At 44.8% G+C, this 18,417-nt stretch overlaps 1 protein-coding gene across 1 annotated transcript in view; it reads left to right on the forward strand.

Moving 5' to 3' along the window:
• khdrbs3 (KH domain containing, RNA binding, signal transduction associated 3) overlaps window positions 1–15,844 on the forward strand; it is a 125,584-nt gene extending 109,740 nt beyond the window's left edge. Inside the window, exons 8-9 of the mRNA XM_077006072.1 lie at window positions 6,382–6,440; window positions 11,918–15,844. Of these exons, the coding sequence (XP_076862187.1) occupies window positions 6,382–6,440; window positions 11,918–12,009 (151 nt within the window). The 3' untranslated portion in view covers window positions 12,010–15,844. The remainder of the gene's footprint in view (window positions 1–6,381; window positions 6,441–11,917) is intronic.
• Window positions 15,845–18,417: the final 2,573 nt, after the last annotated feature.

Here is an 18,417-nt window from a genome sequence, read left to right on the forward strand (position 1 = left end):
AGGAGTTATATTAGCTGAGGAGTATGGACCTTTGTGTGTGTGTGTGTGTGAGTAAATCAGGAGCGATAAGTAACATTGTCAGATGAGTCCTCTGAGGCTTGTGAGCGAGTCTGTGTTTGGCTACAGGCTGAAATGGAGTTATGAGCTGAGTTCACACACTAACAGCAGAGAGAATACCCGGGGACCCATCAGCAACTAACACACACACACACACACACCTATTTAATCCATTTGTAGGAGAAGAGTGGAAGAGACAAGACGACCATGAGAGCAAAAGTGTGTAACTTAGGAAAGTGGGTCTCAATCAGGCCCAGTGGAGGGGAGCACTCAGATCCCTGTGTTTGTTGTGTCAGGTCTGTGAGAGCTTAGACAGAGTGTTCCTCTGTAGGAGGTACCTGAACAGAACAGCAGGAGGTTCAGAGAGACCGAGAGAGACACAGAGAGAGAGAGACAGAGAGAGAAAGAAAGACAGAGACATAGAGAGAGAGAGAGAGTGAGAGAGACAGAGCGAGATAGAGAGAGACATAGAGAGAGATAGACACAGACCCATAAACCCACAGACCCATATACCAACATACCCATACACCCACGGACCCATACACCTACAGACCTAGTATGGACCCATACACCCACAGACCCATACACCCACAGATCCATACAACCACAGACCCATAAAACCACAGACCCATACACCCATAGACCAATGGACCCACAGACCCATACACCCACAGATCCATACACCTACAGACCTATGGACCCATACACTTTGACTCATCTGTGTGTTTTGTGCTTGTGTGTAGCAGCTCTTTCAGGTATATTATGGTTTTATTTATGACATTTATGAGGTATTAAGGAGTCATTAGCTGCTCATGACTGCGTTCTCACCTGAGACAAAACCCCACATCTGTTCAGCTACTCGTTACAGTCTCTGTTTAATGAATCTATGGCACCCAAAATACTAAGTTATCTCTCTCTCTCTCTCTCTCTCTCTCTCTTTCTCTCTCTTTCTCTCTCTCTCCCTCCCATTCTTTTATTTTTATTTTTCCTTTTTCCTCTCTTTGAAGTAGAAAATATAATTGCAGTGTGGACTGCGATCTAAAAACCAACCAGTTTGTCATTACCTTCACAAAGATGTGAACTGCAGTCGTAATGCTGATGACGAGGAGGCCAGTGTGTCTGCTGTCTCCTCCATGGCCCTGACGTTGAGTGGAGGAGTTGAACCTGTGTCATTCAGTGTTACTACAGAGTCATGTTTCATGACAAATGGCATTGTCTGTATGCAAGCCTTCTCATTACAATTGGAAGTAATTGGAATGTATTTGTGATTTTGAGTTTTTACCTAAAGATGGACAGTCTTAAGTGTTTATTTGGGTATCTTGCTAGCTGCAGGCCCGTTGACAGTCTTGCTGGGGCCCGGGACAAGAAAGTTTCATGTGCCCCCCCCCCCCCCCCCCCCCCCGTCATTTGAATTTCCTCTGTAGCAGACAATCCTTGTGTTAGGTCCATTGACTGTATATATACAGTCATTGGTTAGGTCATATAGTATATAATATAGCCACACATCAAAGCTGTTTCTGACAGCTGACTGGTTTATACTTGACACGTCGCGAGCGGCGCGAAGGTTCACGCGAAAATGACGTAATCGCAGTGGCACCGCCCGTGTGCGAGGACCTCACGCGCTGTCGATTCGCGAGGTCGTGCACCTCTCGAATTTTGTAACTTCGCGCGCCGCGCCTCAGCGCAAAGAACAAAGTCGTGTTTGCAGGGTTCATACACCTTTATAAGGTGGAATTAAAGCACTTGTACGTCACTTTCAAGGTCCAGTTCAGTATTTCCCAGCACGTTAAACTTAATTAAGTTAAATATTTATACATATACTCGAAATGATTCGAAATAATTCGCTTTTTATCACATTATTTAATGGTTGTTTATTTTCAAAACGCCCAATCTTAACGTCTTCACGAGAACTGTTCAGTCAGACAGCTATTTGTTGTGAAACGAAGTAGTTACAATTTCAAGCATTTTCAAGTACTTTAGCCTAAATTCCAGCACTTTTCAAACCTGGAACACAATGCAACTTTACAATTCGTCAGGTAAATGTTTTTCCTTTCTTTTCTGCACTACAGATTCCTGTTTACTTTAACTATCCACCACTGTATTTCCCGCTGTTGGGCGGGTACCAGCCGGTTACGGTCGGTGCTGGATCAAACCATTTTTCAGAGGGAGGCGGGGGTGTATGCACTTAATGGAAAATATGCAGATAGGTAAAAAACATATATATTTTAGACATTGAGCTTATTATGAGTACAGAATTTTATATTAATGAAAGATTCAAGATTATAAAAAAATTATAGACTTTAAATAAAAAATAAATTGCTGGGCTCTTTGATGGGCCCCCCTGGCCCTAGGGCCCGGGACAACAGACCCGGTTGTCCCCCCCTGTCGACGGGGCTGGCTAGCTGTTTTGGGTAAATAATAATAATATTTACACTGTTGCTTTGCTCATGACTGGAATTTTGGAATAAAGTATTGGAATATTCTAGAACATTATAGAATTGCAGAGAGAGAAGAGGAAAGAAGGAGAAAGTGGAAAATTGTGGGGGACATATAGGAAGGAAAGGGAAAAGGGAGAGATAAAGAGATTGAGAGACAGAGAGAGAAGGTGAGAGGGAGAGGGGATGAGAGAGGCTGGGGATATTGACAAAGTGTCACAGCAGAAATTAGAGGTGTCTAACATGGTTTGGAGGCCAACTGAGAGAAAAGGTGTGTGTGTGTGTGTGTGTGTGTGTGTGTGTGTGTGTGTGTGTGTGTGTGTGTGTGTGTGTGTGTGTGTGTGTGTGTGTGTGTGTGTGTGTGTGTGTGTGTGTGTGTGTGTGTGTGTGTGTGTGTGTGTGTGTGCTTCATTCTCTCTCACTGTCTGTGTGTGTGTTAGACATACACAAACACACATACCTGCCACTAATTAATATTGCGTTTAAGATGTGTGTGTGTGTGTGTGTGTGTGTGTGTGTGTGTGTGTGTGTGTGCCTGTGTGTGTGCGTGCACGCGTGCGCGTGAGTGTGTGTGTGTGCATCTATGTGCAGTGCAGGTGGACACACCCTGACAAAAAGCCTCAGGTCTGTTAAGCATCACCTGCAGGCATAAGGAAAAACGACTTGAATTCTCTAGATACATTAACCCCTCTACCACAGTGTTCCCAGTTCCTTCATCTCCTGCAAGGACAGTGGAAAATGTGTGTATGTGTGTGTGTGTGGGGGGGGGAGGTGCATGCATGGGTATGAGCGGCATGAACGTGTGTGTGTGTGTGTGTGTGTGTGTGTGTGTGTGTGTGTGTGTGTGTGTGTGTGTGAAGGCATGTCTAAATGCTAAGGTGTTCTCTCTCACCAATAACAAGCTGTCTCATTAGAGGAGTTCCTGGCAGGAATATAGTGTACAGCATGTATCTGTGTCTCTCTCCCTCTCCTCTCTTTCTCTCTCCCTTCTTCCTTCTTTCTCTCTCTCTTTCCTCTCATTCTGTCTCCCTTCCACCCTCTATCTGCTTCATTATCTCTCTCTTTATCCCTCTTTGTTTGTGTCATTCTCTTTCTCTCTCCCTCTCCTTCTCCCATTTCTCTATTTCTCTCCCTGTCTCCCTCTCTCTCCTCTCTCTCTCTATCTCCCTCTCCTCTCTCTATCTCCCTCTCTCTATCTCTCTCTGTCTCTCTCCCTGTCTTTCTCTCTCTCTCTCTCTCTCTCTCTCTCTCTCTCTCTCTCTCTCTCTCTCCTGGGCTCACTTGTGTCAGACACATTTGTGAGTGTGAAGCTCACAGCAGCAGGCGTGTGAAGGCGCCCCCACAGTGCTCCGTGATTGGAAACTTCGCTCTCTTCGCTTTCGCGTCTCTCAGCTGTCCAATCGTTCACACAGCCTGTTTGCCCCTGACACGCCCCCCACTGGCACCCAGCACACCTAACGTCCACACCACACCCTGGCCCATGCCCTGGTATGGTGTGTAGGTGTGTGTGGGGGGAATGGTGTGTAGGTGTGTGTGTGTGGGGGGGTACGGTGTGTAGTTGTGTGTGTGGGGGGGTACGGTGTGTAGTTGTGTGTGGGGGGGGGTATGGTGTGTAGTTGTGTGTGTGGGGGTATGGTGTGTAGTTGTGTGTGGGGGGTACGGTGTGTAGGTGTGTGTGTGGGGGGGTACGGTGTGTAGTTGTGTGTGTGGGGGGGTATGGTGTGTAGTTGTGTGTGTGGGGGTATGGTGTGTAGTTGTGTGTGGGGGGTATGGTGTGTAGGTGTGTGTGTGGGGGTATGGTGTGTAGTTGTGTGTGTGGGGGTATGGTGTGTAGTTGTGTGTGTGGGGGTATGGTGTGTAGTTGTGTGTGTGGGGGTATGGTGTGTAGTTGTGTGTGTGGGGGGGTATGGTGTGTAGTTGTGTGTGTGGGGGGGTATGGTGTGTAGGCGTGTGTGTGTGGGGGGGTATGGTGTGTAGTTGTGCGTGTGGGGGTATGGTGTGTAGTTGTGCGTGTGGGGGTATGGTGTGTAGTTGTGCGTGTGGGGGGTATGGTGTGTAGTTGTGCGTGTGGGGGGTATGGTGTGTAGTTGTGTGTGTGTGGGGGTATGGTGTGTAGGCGTGTGTGTGGGGGTATGGTGTGTAGGCGTGTGTGTGGGGGTATGGTGTGTAGGCGTGTGTGTGGGGGTATGGTGTGTAGGCGTGTGTGTGGGGGATATGGTGTGTAGGTGTGTGTTGAGGGGGTATGGTGTGTAGGTGTGTGTGGGGGGTATGGTGTGTAGGTGTGTGTGTGGGTGGGGTATTGTGTGTAGGTGTATGTGTGTGTGTGTGTGTGTGTCTGAGAGAGTAATGTCATAGGAGAGATTTTGAAAGGTTTAGCACTCTCAAGATTCATTAAACCTTAAAATCACATATTTTATTTTGGGACAGTACATCTTTTTTTATCAAAGATGCTTCACAGCAGCTTTCATAGCAGAAACACAACAAGTGAATGAGAAACCGTGTGTGTGTGTGTGTGTGTGTGTGTGTGTGTGTGTGTGTGTGTGTGTGTGTGTGTGTGTGTGTGTGTGTGTGTGTGTGTGTGTGTGTGTGTCTGTGCACGCATGTGTGTGCGTGTGTTTCACTTTAACTCACCTATGTTCCCTCCCACAGCAATGATTGACATGTGAGAAAGAATGGGACTCAGGTTTGGGGGGTGTGTCACTCTCAAGACAACAGTGAGTGACAGACAAGGGAGGGGCTTAGACTAAACAGAGCTGAGCCCTGATTGGCCAGGTGCAGAGCCATGCTGTGACTTTGATGAATGACCTTTAAATGACTGACGTTTCACTCCTGTTTATAAATATCTGATTGTGGGGTGAGAGAGAGAGATAGTGAGAGAGAGAGGAACAGGGAGGAAGAGAGAGAGAAGTGCAGACATAGTGCATGTTTGTTCTTTTTCTCCCTCTGTTTCATTAAGGCCTCCACCTCTCATATATCTCCATCCTGGCTGGCAGGACGCCGGTAACATTATGGACAATTGTAGAGCAGGACGGTGCTGGAGGTGGAGGAGAGATGGTCCCACACTGTCTGATCTTCCCTCAGCTGTTCAGTGCAAAGCAATAAATCAAATCTCAGGACGAGCATAAACCTGGCCTTGTGCACTTCTGTGAGGAACGAATGGCTTTGTTTTCTCCTCTGGTGCTTCTGAGGAGCATGGTCCCAAACATCTTTAAACCCACTCACTCTCTGACTCACTCTCTGACTCACTCTCTGACTCTGTACCAGGGTTAGACCACATCATCTGTGATTCTGGACCAGGGTTAGACCACATCATCTGTGATTCTGGACCAGGGTTAGACCACATAATCTGTGATTCTGGACCAGGGTTAGACCACATAATCTGTGATTCTGGACCAGGGTTAGACCACATCATCTGTGATTCTGGACCAGGGTTAGACCACATCATCTGTGATTCTGGACCAGGGTTAGACCACATCATCTGTGATTCTGTACCAGGGTTAGACCACATAATCTGTGATTCTGTACCAGGGTTAGACCACATAATCTGTGAATCTGTACCAGGGTTAGACCACATAATCTGTGATTCTGTAGCAGGGTTAGACCACATAATCTGTGAATCTGTACCAGGGTTAGACCACATAATCTCTGACTCTGTACCAGGGTTAAGCCACGTACTCAGTAACTATAACTCTGTAATAGTCGGTGTATCATGTTTGCTGTAAAAATTGATTGTGATTTTTATTGACATATACAATGCATACATAGTCACAATAGTAATTTTTATTGACATATACAATGAATACATAATTTTAATCTCTCCCTTTCTCTCCCTCTCCATCTTTCTCTCACTCTGCATCTCCCTCTCATTTCTCTGTCTCTCTATCTTTAGTTCAGATGACTATTATGAATATGGCCATGGTCTAAGTGGGGAATCCTATGAGTCATATGGTAAGTGTCTCTCCCTCTCCTCATTCATTAAGCAATCATGATCTTGGAGAATTAAACAGTGGTACAGTCGCATTATCGCAGAAGGAAAGCACTGCTGCTAGGGCAGACAGCTGATTGGTGGGGACAGACTTTAAAGTACAGGAGTATCATAGTGTTGGTCTTTTGAGCTTGGGGCTAGTTCCAGATTACTGTTTACTGTAGTGCTGTGGGGGTCTGGGTAAGGTCTACGATACTGCTGTGGTGTCTGGGTAAGGTCTACCATACTGCTGTGGTGTCTGGGTAAGGTCTACCATACTGCTGTGGTGTCTGGGTAAGGTCTACCATACTGCTGTTGTGTCTGGGTAAGGTCTACCATACTGCTGTTGTGTCTGGGTAAGGTCTACCATACTGCTGTGGTGTCTGGGTAAGGTCTACCATACTGCTGTGGTGTCTGGGTAAGGTCTACCATACTGCTGTGGTGTCTGGGTAAGGTCTACCATACTGCTGTGGTGTCTGGGTAAGGTCTACCATACTGCTGTGGTGTCTGGGTAAGGTCTACGATACTGCTGTTGTGTTTGGGTAAGGTCTACCATACTGCTGTGGTGTCTGGGTAAGGTCTACGATACTGCTGTGGTGTCTGGGTAAGGTCTACCATACTGTTGTGGTGTCTGGGTAAGGTCTACCATACTGCTGTGGTGTCTGGGTAAGGTCTACCATACTGCTGTGGTGTCTGGGTAAGGTCTACCATACTGCTGTGGTGTCTGGGTAAGGTCTACGATACTGCTGTGGTGTCTGGGTAAGGTCTACGATACTGCTGTGGTGTCTGGGTAAGGTCTACGATACTGCTGTTGTGTTTGGGTAAGGTCTACCGTACTGCTGTTGTGTCTGGGTAAGGTCTACCGTACTGCTGTGGTGTTCAGGTAAGGTCTACCGTACTGCTGTGGTGTCTGGGTAAGGTCTACCGTACTGCTGTGGTGTTCAGGTAAGGTCTACCATACTGCTGTGGTGTTCGGGTAAGGTCTACCATACTGCTGTGGTGTCTGGGTAAGGTCTACCATACTGCTGTGGTGTTCGGGTAAGGTCTACCATACTGATGTGATGTCTAGGTTAGGTCTACCGTACTGCTGTGGTGGCTGGGTAAGGTCTACCATACTGCTGTGGTGTTCGGGTAAGGTCTACCATACTGCTGTGGTTTCTAGGTTAGGTCTACAGTACTGCTGTGGTGTCTGGGGAAGGTCTGTTTCTGGGGAAGGTCTCTAACCAGCTGCTTAGCCAGCTGCTCCCACTGAAACATCAATGGAAGTTTAGGATTAGTGTTATTTAGAAGCTGGACTTGTTCATTGTTGCCATGCCAACATGTTTAGATTCCAACTTACAAAACCAACAAACACAGGCAAAAGCGATAGCAACCCATGATTGACCGATGTGTTGCCCAGAAACCAGCGCTAATCACCGAGAGCGTCTCCCTCCTCTCAGTGGCACTAGACGCAAAAGCCTCTGGGAGTATTTGAGCACCATAACTCAATCATTTTAGCTTTTCAACGATGACAATAATTAAAAATGGAATCACAGTGTATTTGTCAAATTCTTGGTTTAATAGTTAAACATGGAGCAGAACAGATTTGCACCCACAGATATGGTGTCCTCACAGACGTCCAGCACTGTACAGTTTACAATAAAAAAACTCAAATATCAAACGGGTTTAGAACTGTTTTTGGTATTGTGAATTTCTTAAGTAGTAGTCCAGAATGGTCAGTATAAATCATCACTGCTTGACAGTTGAGATGCAGTGAACCGTCGTCCTGTAGCCATGCAGCCCTTTAGTTGAAGCAGTAGTCCTTATACTTACAGGATTAGGAAAATGTGACATTTTAATAAAACACTGGAGGCTTTTATCATAGGTGTGACGATGAGGAAGAAACGTTTTCATAGGAAACAGACCCATTTCTTTGATCCTGGGGTGGTGAGGAAGGGGAGGTGAAGATGGTGAGGTGAGAGTGTGCGGAAACAGTGGCCCACGCTGTGAGGGAATCTCATATTATAACACACACCTTCCGCTCACTGGCAGCCATTAAGTCTTGCTAAATTAGCAGTACATCTCCCACTTCTACAAGCATCTGGTGAACTTGAATTTATGCAGAGTAGAAGGTTATTCAAGGTCATTTTTGGTTTGTCTTTAACTCCAAAGCTAAGCATGTGAGAAATATACACTGCATAATAATTTTAAATGGTCGTGAATGGGGGGGTTGAGGAATGGAGGGTGGGGAGTGAGGGATGGGGGTTGGGGAGTGGGGGGTGGTGATTGGGGAGTGGGGGGTTGGGTGTGGGGAGTGGGGTGTGCAGGGTAAGGGTTGGGGAGTGGGGGGTAGGGAGTGGGGGGTGGGGTGTGGAGGGTAAGGGATGGGGAGTGGGGGGTGGTGATTGGGGAGTGGGGGGTGGGGTGTGGAGGGTAAGGGATGGGGAGTGGGGGGTGGTGATTGGGGAGTGGGGGGTGGGCAATGGGGAGTGGGGTGTGCAGGGTAAGGGTTGGGGAGCGGGGGATGTGGAGTGGGGGGTGGTGATTGGGGAGTGGGGGGGTGATTGGGGGTGGGGTGTGCAGGGTAAGGGTTGGAGAGCGGGGGATGTGGAGTGGGGGGTGGTGATTGGGGAGTGGGGGGTTGGGTGTGGGGAGTGGGGTGTGCAGGGTAAGGGTTGGGGAGTGGGGGGTGGGGTGTGGAGGGTAAGGGATGGGGAGTGAGGGGTGGTGATTGGGGAGTGGGCAATGGGGAGTGGGGTGTGCAGGGTAAGGGTTGGGGAGCGGGGGATGTGGAGTGGGGGGGTGGTGATTGGGGAGTGGGGGGGTGGTGATTGGGGGGTGGGGTGTGCAGGGTAAGGGTTGGGGAGTGGGGGGTAGGGAGTGGGGGTGGTGATTGGGGAGTGGGGGGGTGGTGATTGGGGGGTGGGGTGTGCAGGGTAAGGGTTGGGGAGTGGGGGGTAGGGAGTGGGGGTGGTGATTGCGGAGCAGGGCAGCCTGCGTGAGCTGCAGAGGCTGTTTCCCTGTGTAGGCCTGAAGGGGGGAGATAACACATCCACACTGTTGCGATATGGCGGCCTCTCCTCCGTCTGCGAGGTCCAGCCCGTCTGTGGATGCAGGGCACACGTCTGAAAGCAAAAGAATTTGAACAGTATTCCATTTGTTGCAGTACAGTGTAGAATACTATAATAAGTACTAATAATTTAAACAGTACTAATAATTTAAACAGTATTCCATTTGTTGCAGTACAGCGTAGAATACTATAATAAGTACAGTTGCAGGCTCTCGGGAGAGAGGTGGATAATGAATGCTTAAAAAGCCTGCTGAAGTGATATGCAGTAGTAAAAGGATTCATAAATACATAGGCTATATATTGGCACTGAGGGACATATTATAAAAAATTATTTTGAAATGCCATAGCTAGTTCCAAACTATTTTCCAGTAAGTACATCCCCAATTATTTGCGCACTTCCATTTCATCAACCCTGCCACATCCACACACACACGCACACACACACACACACATACACACACACACACACACACACACACACACACACACACACACACACACACACACACAAAACACACACACACACATGCTTATAAACCATCTTAATGGCCTTTCCTCTGGATTGTCTAAAGAGCAGACAGCTTGACAATTCAAAGGAGCCCCTAAGATTAACCAGCTGACGCACCCTTGTTCTCTCTAAATGCAAGGCTACTGTGATGGAAACCTTTCTCTCTTTTAAAGAGGGAGCATGTTTGGGGTGGACTGACAGCTCCATAATTAAAGCCCATCATTTCTGGAGTTCAGCTCAGGAATGTCATTAAGAGGAGGTGTCTGAGACATGCACAGAGACCACACACTAGCACAGAGACTGCAAACAAGCACAGAGACTGCAAACAAGCACAGAGACCATAAACAAGCACAGAGACTATAAACAAGCATAGAGACCGCAAACAAGCACAGAGACTATTATCAAGCACAGAGACCGCAAACAAGTCCATTGCTGGCCCTCTCGCTCACCAGCACCGATGGGGAATGAATAAGAGCTGAGGGCAGACCACCAGGGGCCGATGTCTGTGTTAAACTCTTTTGTTCTACTATTTTGATCAGAGAAGTCTCTGATTGGTTGAAGGACATAGAGCCAGTGGGGACAGGTGTCCACTCTTATTAATGGCATGCACACCACATTTCAGACAACACAAGCTGTGGAAAGATGCCATGTGTTTTGTATATCTAGAGTGGACATTACAGTCCACTCTACCTTTAATGAGAGTCTGTGTGTTGGCGTCCGTCCGTCAGTCTCGAGAGACTATGGAGTCACACTTTGGATAGTCTGTTTTGAGCAGCTTCGAGCGTGACTGAACAGGCCGATCAAAGAATGACAATCTCGTCCACACTGCAAGCTGGTGTAGTCGGTGGCTGGTGGATCACTGATATCAGGCCTTCCGTCTGTCTCTGTCTCTGTGTGCTGGGGTGGCATCTCCTCACACTGTGAAAGGCCTTGAACTGCTCGTGGCCCAATGGAGCACACAGATGTGAATGCTTCTGTGATGGTCGGAGGAGGCAGGCACAACGAAGAATTTTGTGGTGAAACATATACTTTTAATTAACACGAAACAGTGAACTTCAGCGCGGATAGCGCAAGCACTCTCAGACACGGCTCACACAGGCATGAAATCTAGACAAAGACGAGCACGAGACATTGCGCGAACGCACATTAAATAGGCGAATAACACATTCCCCAGTGATCATGAGACATGGCACAGGTGAGACCAACGAACACGCTCACAAACAACCCACACCCACGGAACACCAAACATGGACATAACTAGACACAGACGACGTAACAACACGCCCACAAGGAGGGGTCCGGAGCTGAACCGTGACAGCTTCCAAGTGTTGAGTGTTGAATCTTTGGGTTTGCATGTCCCTCCTTGATGAGAGTATTTTGCTATAAATTATAAGTGTGCTCAGTTTATATTATAACATCATATTTAAAAAATACAGTGTGCATTTGAGAGCAAATGGAAGTGACATATAAATAAATTTAAATACTGGTCCTAATTCATTGAGACGGTTCTAATTCCGTTCTCCACAATTAATGAATTACTGATGTCAAGGGTGGTCCTCAACTGAACATCAAATTTGATGTGTATTATAAGCCTAAAACGAAAACCCTGAGCTCAACATTTGACTCAGACATTCTCTTCAAACCAGAGACTGTGATGTGCTATGGCATATAAACTATACTAGTTTAATCAGACGGCCTTATCAGATTACAAAACCATTATCAGATAATCCAAATCCTCCACGACTCCCTGTGGTGTCTCTATCATCTGTGGTCACTGGGTTTGACTCACTGCTCCACTGCAGGCCCTACAGGCGAGACTCAAGGCACAGAGGCCTTTCTGACATTTACCCTCTGACATTTCTGACCTTTTCAGTGACCTTTAACATCTGTGTCTCCCTGCTTAGGCCAGGAGGAGTGGACCAACAGCCGCAACAAGGCACCTGCGGCGAGGACGACTAAAGGACTGTACAGAGATCAACCCTATTCCCGATACTGAACTCTGAAGTCCAACACACCTTCCGGGCCATTCCTAAGTAATGGATTTTCTATGGACACCCCCAACCCCCTGAACCACCCCACCCTCCCCTGTTTCTTTTTTTAAAAAAACAAACCCAACCAAAACCACAAAAAAATATATCCCACAATGCAGCACAGAAAGATGGGTTAAATTGTAAAATCTTTTTTTGGGAGATGCTGGTAAGCTCTCAGATAATTCAGCCAATGATCAGTGATCACTACATGTAAAGTAGACAACCAATCAGAACTATTCTACACCAGTGCCGGAAGATTGGGGTGGGATTTAGCAGGTAGAAGGTGGTGTAACTTTCAGGTGTTAGGTATTTAGATTTAGTCAGGTACATTTATATATACCCTTTTTGTTTATTTTAATGAGTGATAAGCTTCTGTGTGTCCCTTGTAAATTCTGCCTTTAATGAAAAATTTACCAAGAGAAAAGAAAAAACAAAAAAAGCGAAAAAAACTAAACAAAAAAACACTCTTGATGCACATATTGTGTTACTTCTTCTTTTTGTAATGCAAAGTTCCTTAGCATTAAAGGGCTTATGGGAGCATGTCATTAAACCTGTACAAAATCATCTGATTCTTAAACAGGGGGGATGGGTGCTTGATCTGTTCTGTCTAATTTTGGTGTTTATTGCTTGACCCTTTAAATCATCTGTGGTAGGGTTGCCAACCATTCATTTACAAACAGCCTTTCAAAAAGAAAACAGTCAAAAAATACATGAAAATGTATAATTGGCTGAAAAACAGGGTTAGGTTTTCTTATTTCTTCCTTTCTGCACAGACATGATCTGCAGATCATGATCTGCATGACATAACTGACCACAGAAAATCACATTTGCTAATTAAACCAACATGAAGGTAAAACAATGTGTCAGTAAGAAAGAGGAAGAGGAAGGTTTCCTAGGGAGGGGTGATGGAAACTGTAAACAGGCCCTACAGAGCACGCTGTCAGGTGCACCCCAAGTCTAAAGCATGCTGAGCATGGAAAACCTCACACTGTGTTCTGGGTAACCCGTAGTAACCACATCCCACCCTAGATCTGCCTAGTTAGCTGGTCTAATTAGCCTAGTTAAACTAGCGGTGATGTTCATGGATTCAACAATGCACAGTGTAATGTACAGCAGTCGGGCTTAATCCGAACTGAAACGAGCAAGCTAGCGGCAGGGAGAGGAGCCGACAGGAACATGCGGGATCCAGACATGATCGGCTGGTTCTGATGGTTCTGGTACCATACTGACACCTGCTCCAATGGCAGTGCACATGTTTCTGCATGTCTACTTCCGGGAAATGGAAGTGTACCTCACCACTTTCTCTTTCTGATATCATTTTGGATTTCAAATGTTTTTTGTCAGTTTTATGTATATATATAACTGACCAAAAACCTTTGAAATCCAAAACTATATATATAGTGAGAGAAATATCAAACATTACAGTGAAGTACACAAAATTGTCAGAGAAACGTGTGTGTGTGTGTGCGCGTGCATGCGTGCACGTGTGTGTGTGTGTGTGTGTGTATGTGTGTGTGTGTGGTAACAAACTGAAATGGTAACACATTCAAGACAATTCCAGCACTACAACATCCAAGCCAAAATAATTACCTCAGTACTGACTCACCCAATTTATAAACTATGCCCACATTACATCAACAGGTCAGTCACACACACACACACACACACACACAAATAAAACCCCATACTATTTTTACTGCTGAATGCACACATGCTGTTTCTCTGGACACTTTGTGTATGTCACTACTACAATCTGTACATATCTTACCTAAGAACAGTTATTCACCTAGAATCTTCTTGTACTGTAGTATATGATGTAGAGATGCATCGGGGATGTAGGACGGGGATCCTACATCAGCAAATATCTTCGTACATGTAAATAATCTAAATAATAATAATCATAATAATTATAAATATGTGCAGACTGGATCCAAAGGTTGGCAACCCAGGTCGATGGTTCTTTTAACTCATTTGATGTCCAGCTGAAGAACACAGAGTGATGGTGCTTGCAGAAGTATTCCAGCTCTGGTAATCCCTCATATTTAGTGGCACTGCAGATTACAGCTGTGGTAATCCCTCATATTTAGTGGCACTGCAGATTACAGCTGTGGTAATCCCTCATATTTAGTGGCACTGCAGATTACAGCTCTGGTAATCCCTCATATTTAGTGGCACTGCAGATTACGCTTTCAAACGTTCACATTTTTCTGCATATATTAATGCAGCACACATGTCAAAACAACATGTTAAAATTTCAGAAATATGACACAGTATGGACACGAATCACACAGCATCTTCACTTTGGACCATGCTCACCACCCCGTTTAAACCCACGGCCCAGCAAGCCTGTGGCCCTGAAGAGGGGCGGCGGGACCCTGTGCGTCCACCCTGTCCTCACTTCTGTCCTGGTTAGATTAGTAAACTGAGCCCCAGAGTGCCAGCGACTACTGAACACAGGTTTCCTCGTGTCCACTGAGCATATGAGGTGGACGGAGGGCACAGGACATCACCTTCCTTCCAAACTTAGAGGACTTTGCTAGCTCCACCCACCCAGGCCAGCACGTCTCCCCTGTTCTGCCCTTTTACATGCCTTCACTTCCTGAATGCGACACAGTGTTCTCAGGCAGGAGGGAGGGGCTTTGGTGATTATTAAGAGGTCACCGCAGGTCATCTGATCCTGGTGTTATAATTGCATACCTTCCCTAATCAGTGAAATTTGAAACCTTTGACTTCAACTTGCTTAGAGACAACATATTTGCTTCAGGTTAAGAGAGAGAAAGAAAGTAATGACAGGCTTGCTTTAGATAAGCCAACCTCACACCTTATATATCACGGACAAGATCAAGATCCTTTAGCTTTCATTTATTATGCCAGTTCACCTCCATTTTTATAGCCATGTGTGCTTTGCATGAAGATACTGCTTATTAAAATTATACAATTCGCAACAGCTACAGGAGTCAGAATACTTTTGCAAGTACATGTATATTGACACTACATATTTCAATGTCATACACTGTTATTTTAAAGCAGTTATTTAAAATTTCAGTCCTTGGGACCTTATGATCTTTGTAGTTTAATTTGTGTGTGTGACTATGTGTGACTGTGTGTGTGTGTGTGTGTGTGTGTGTGTGTGTGTGTGTGTGTGTGTGCGTGTGTGTGTGTGTGTGTGTGTGTGTGTGTGTGTGTGTCTCTGCCTCTGCTCCAATTTGGTAATTAGAAAACACAAAAATGTTCCAAGCCCGGGTCCCCAGAGCTATCCGGAGATCTGCCGTTTACAGGAAGACTGAATTTATCTGAAAGTTTAGGGAAAGACTGGCTATATTTAAATGTTTAGGGAAAGACTTAATTGAAAGTTAATTGAAAGTTTAAAGAAAGGCTGACTTTGATTTAATTTTTTCTAATAATGGAAAAATACTAAAAATAAACTAAAGTCAATTCATTAGCGTGGTATTGTTAGTTCGTTTTTCCAAATCCACCCAGCACAGAAGGCTTGGCAGAATTTCTCTTTTGGTACACTGTGTCACTGAATGTTGTTTTGCAGGCCCTGTATCTTTTTAGAAATGTCTCATACAGGTTAAAAAGTGACTGAAATTAAATTCATTGTAGTGGCAAAACTTTTCCGAACCCTTTCTTTTGAGTGAAGTCACCCTAAGCTTGTGTAAGCCCTTTAATCCACTTCTTGGTTCATGATAAAATAAACATTTTTGGGAAAAAACTATGCTGTTTGAGAGAAGAGTTCATTACTGTGGACATATTGTAAAGCCATGTAATATAAGCTAATGCCACCTTCAGTGTAAAACATATTTGCACTAAAATGTTCTAAATGCTATTAATCAGTGTAGCTTTTCAATCTAACAAATTAATATTGAACATAAAAAAAAAACATTCAAAACAAAACATAATTATTACGTGTCTTTACAATGTGATTACTATTAAAGATGCTTAGGATGTGTTACTGGAAAAATGTTTTGAAACTGATGTTAAAAATGACATATTTATATATCTATAAGTTAATGAAATTACAATTTGATTTTTTTGTTTTGTAACTGTTCTAAACATTAATGTTATTTTATATTTAAAATAATATAAAGTCTTTGGAGCATTCCCATTTTATTAGCTGTCACTCTAAATCATGAGTTACAAGATACAAATTGTAATTTCATTAGGTATACGCAATGCATATCACACATAAAATAATCACTCATGATGCATTATATGTGTGTTCATAACACATTCATATGTTGTCAAGACTGATGACACAGTTATCCGGAGTTCCAAAACAAAATCTTATTATGAATAAAATATCGTTTATCATGATGTATCTTCAACAGTGGATTATTACCATTAATATCGGTTTATATCCTACATTACACATATAGATGTGTTAGACTTTGTGGATACTACCCTAATGCGCTGGCAAAATGTGACACTAATGTAATAGTAAATATGCTGTTTCTCTGGTTGTTTTCAAGAGCAATACGTAGCTAATATTGTCGGCCAGGGAATTAGATTTTTGGAATTAGGATTTAGGATTAAGATTTTGGGCTTTCGTTTTTCTGCTTGCTGTTTTTCCTCTTTCTTCCCACTTTCGGTCATGTGCCAATGTCTTAGTCCACTAAAGGGTGTGCCCAAACATGACCTCTAAATGACCCAGGCTGACCTTTGACCTCAGAGCTGAGAGGATGGCTGTAGCCGTATATAAAGGCCTTCGTTTGACAAGGTAAACAACTCGTATCACAACTCAAATCACTTAAACCCATGTTTTAATACATGATAATTAAAAATAGATTCTAAACTAGATAAAACATAGATGCTAACATTCAAACCAAGTAACTTTAGCCTGGTGAGATTAATTAACTGTCATTAAAACTGTAAAAAGCTTGATAAATAGCTGTAATATTCCATTAAACTCACTTTGATTTAATGAGGTTATAAGACAGACATAAATGTGTCCTATAGTGACAATAATATACAATAATGACTGGTTGAACGTCTTGAACATATATGTTATGGTCACACTAGGCCTGTGGGCATATCTTTCTTGGCTGGAGCTGTTTGGATCAATGTCATTCTCATTTCTCTCCCTTTCAGGAGGCGGAGACAAGGTGGGAACCATGACGTCCTACTCCTGCTCTTCACAGTTTCTCTAGAGGTGAGCAGCCCAAGCTCTTCTGCAGTGTGTAAAACGCAGACTATCTGAGCGCTGATGTGAATGTGAAACACATCCTCTCACAAAGCACAGACTCAGCAAACCCAGAGATGTACATTAGTGCACAGAGAGCATGCACAGTAATACACACAGATAGAGATGTACGCTAGTGCACAGAGAGCATGCACAATAGTGCACACAGGCAGAGATGTACGCTAGTGCACATAGAACATGCACAATAGTGCACACAGGCGGAGATGTACACTAATGGACAGAGAGCATGCACAATAGTGCACACAAGCGGAGATGTACTCTAGTGCACAGAGAGCATGCACAATAGTGCACACAGACGGAGATGAATGCTAGTGCACAGACAACATGCACAATAATGCACACAGGTGGAGATTTACGCTAGTGCACAGAGAGCATGCACAATAGTGCACAAAAGCGAAGATGTACTCTAGTGCACAGAGAGCATGCACAATAGTGCACACAGACGGAGATGTACTCTAGTGCACAGAGAGCATACACAATAGTGCACACAGAGGGAGATGTACGCTAGTGCACAGAGAGCATGCACAATAGTGCACACAGAGGGAAATGTACGCTAGTGCACAGAGAACATGCACAATAGTGCACACAGACGGAGATGTACGCTAGTGCACAGAGAGCATACACAATAGTGCACACAGAGGGAAACGTACGCTAGTGCACAGAGAACATGCACAATAGAGCACACAGACGGAGATGTACGCTAGTGCACCATAGCCTGACAGTGATGTTATTGAACAAATACACAAGGACAAGAAAAATGATTGTGTACTCATAATGTCAGAATAAAATAACAGACACACGCACACACACAGACACACGCACACACACACACACACACACACACACACACACATACAAACACACGCACACATACACACACACACATACACACACACGCGCGCACACACACACACACACACACACATGCACACACACATACACACACACACACACACATACATACACACACATACACACACACGCACACACACACGCACACACACACACACACACACACACACACACACACACACACACACACATGCTTAGGTATTCTGTACAGATTCAAGTAATTTCCCTTAAACATATTATATATATAACACACACTTACTCTTTAAGAGGACACATGCACACAGCCCAGGCAGACTCACTTCCTATAAGCCCAGCTGGG

Source organism: Brachyhypopomus gauderio, chromosome 5, assembly GCF_052324685.1.
Source record: "Brachyhypopomus gauderio isolate BG-103 chromosome 5, BGAUD_0.2, whole genome shotgun sequence".
Lineage (NCBI taxonomy): Eukaryota > Metazoa > Chordata > Actinopteri > Gymnotiformes > Hypopomidae > Brachyhypopomus > Brachyhypopomus gauderio.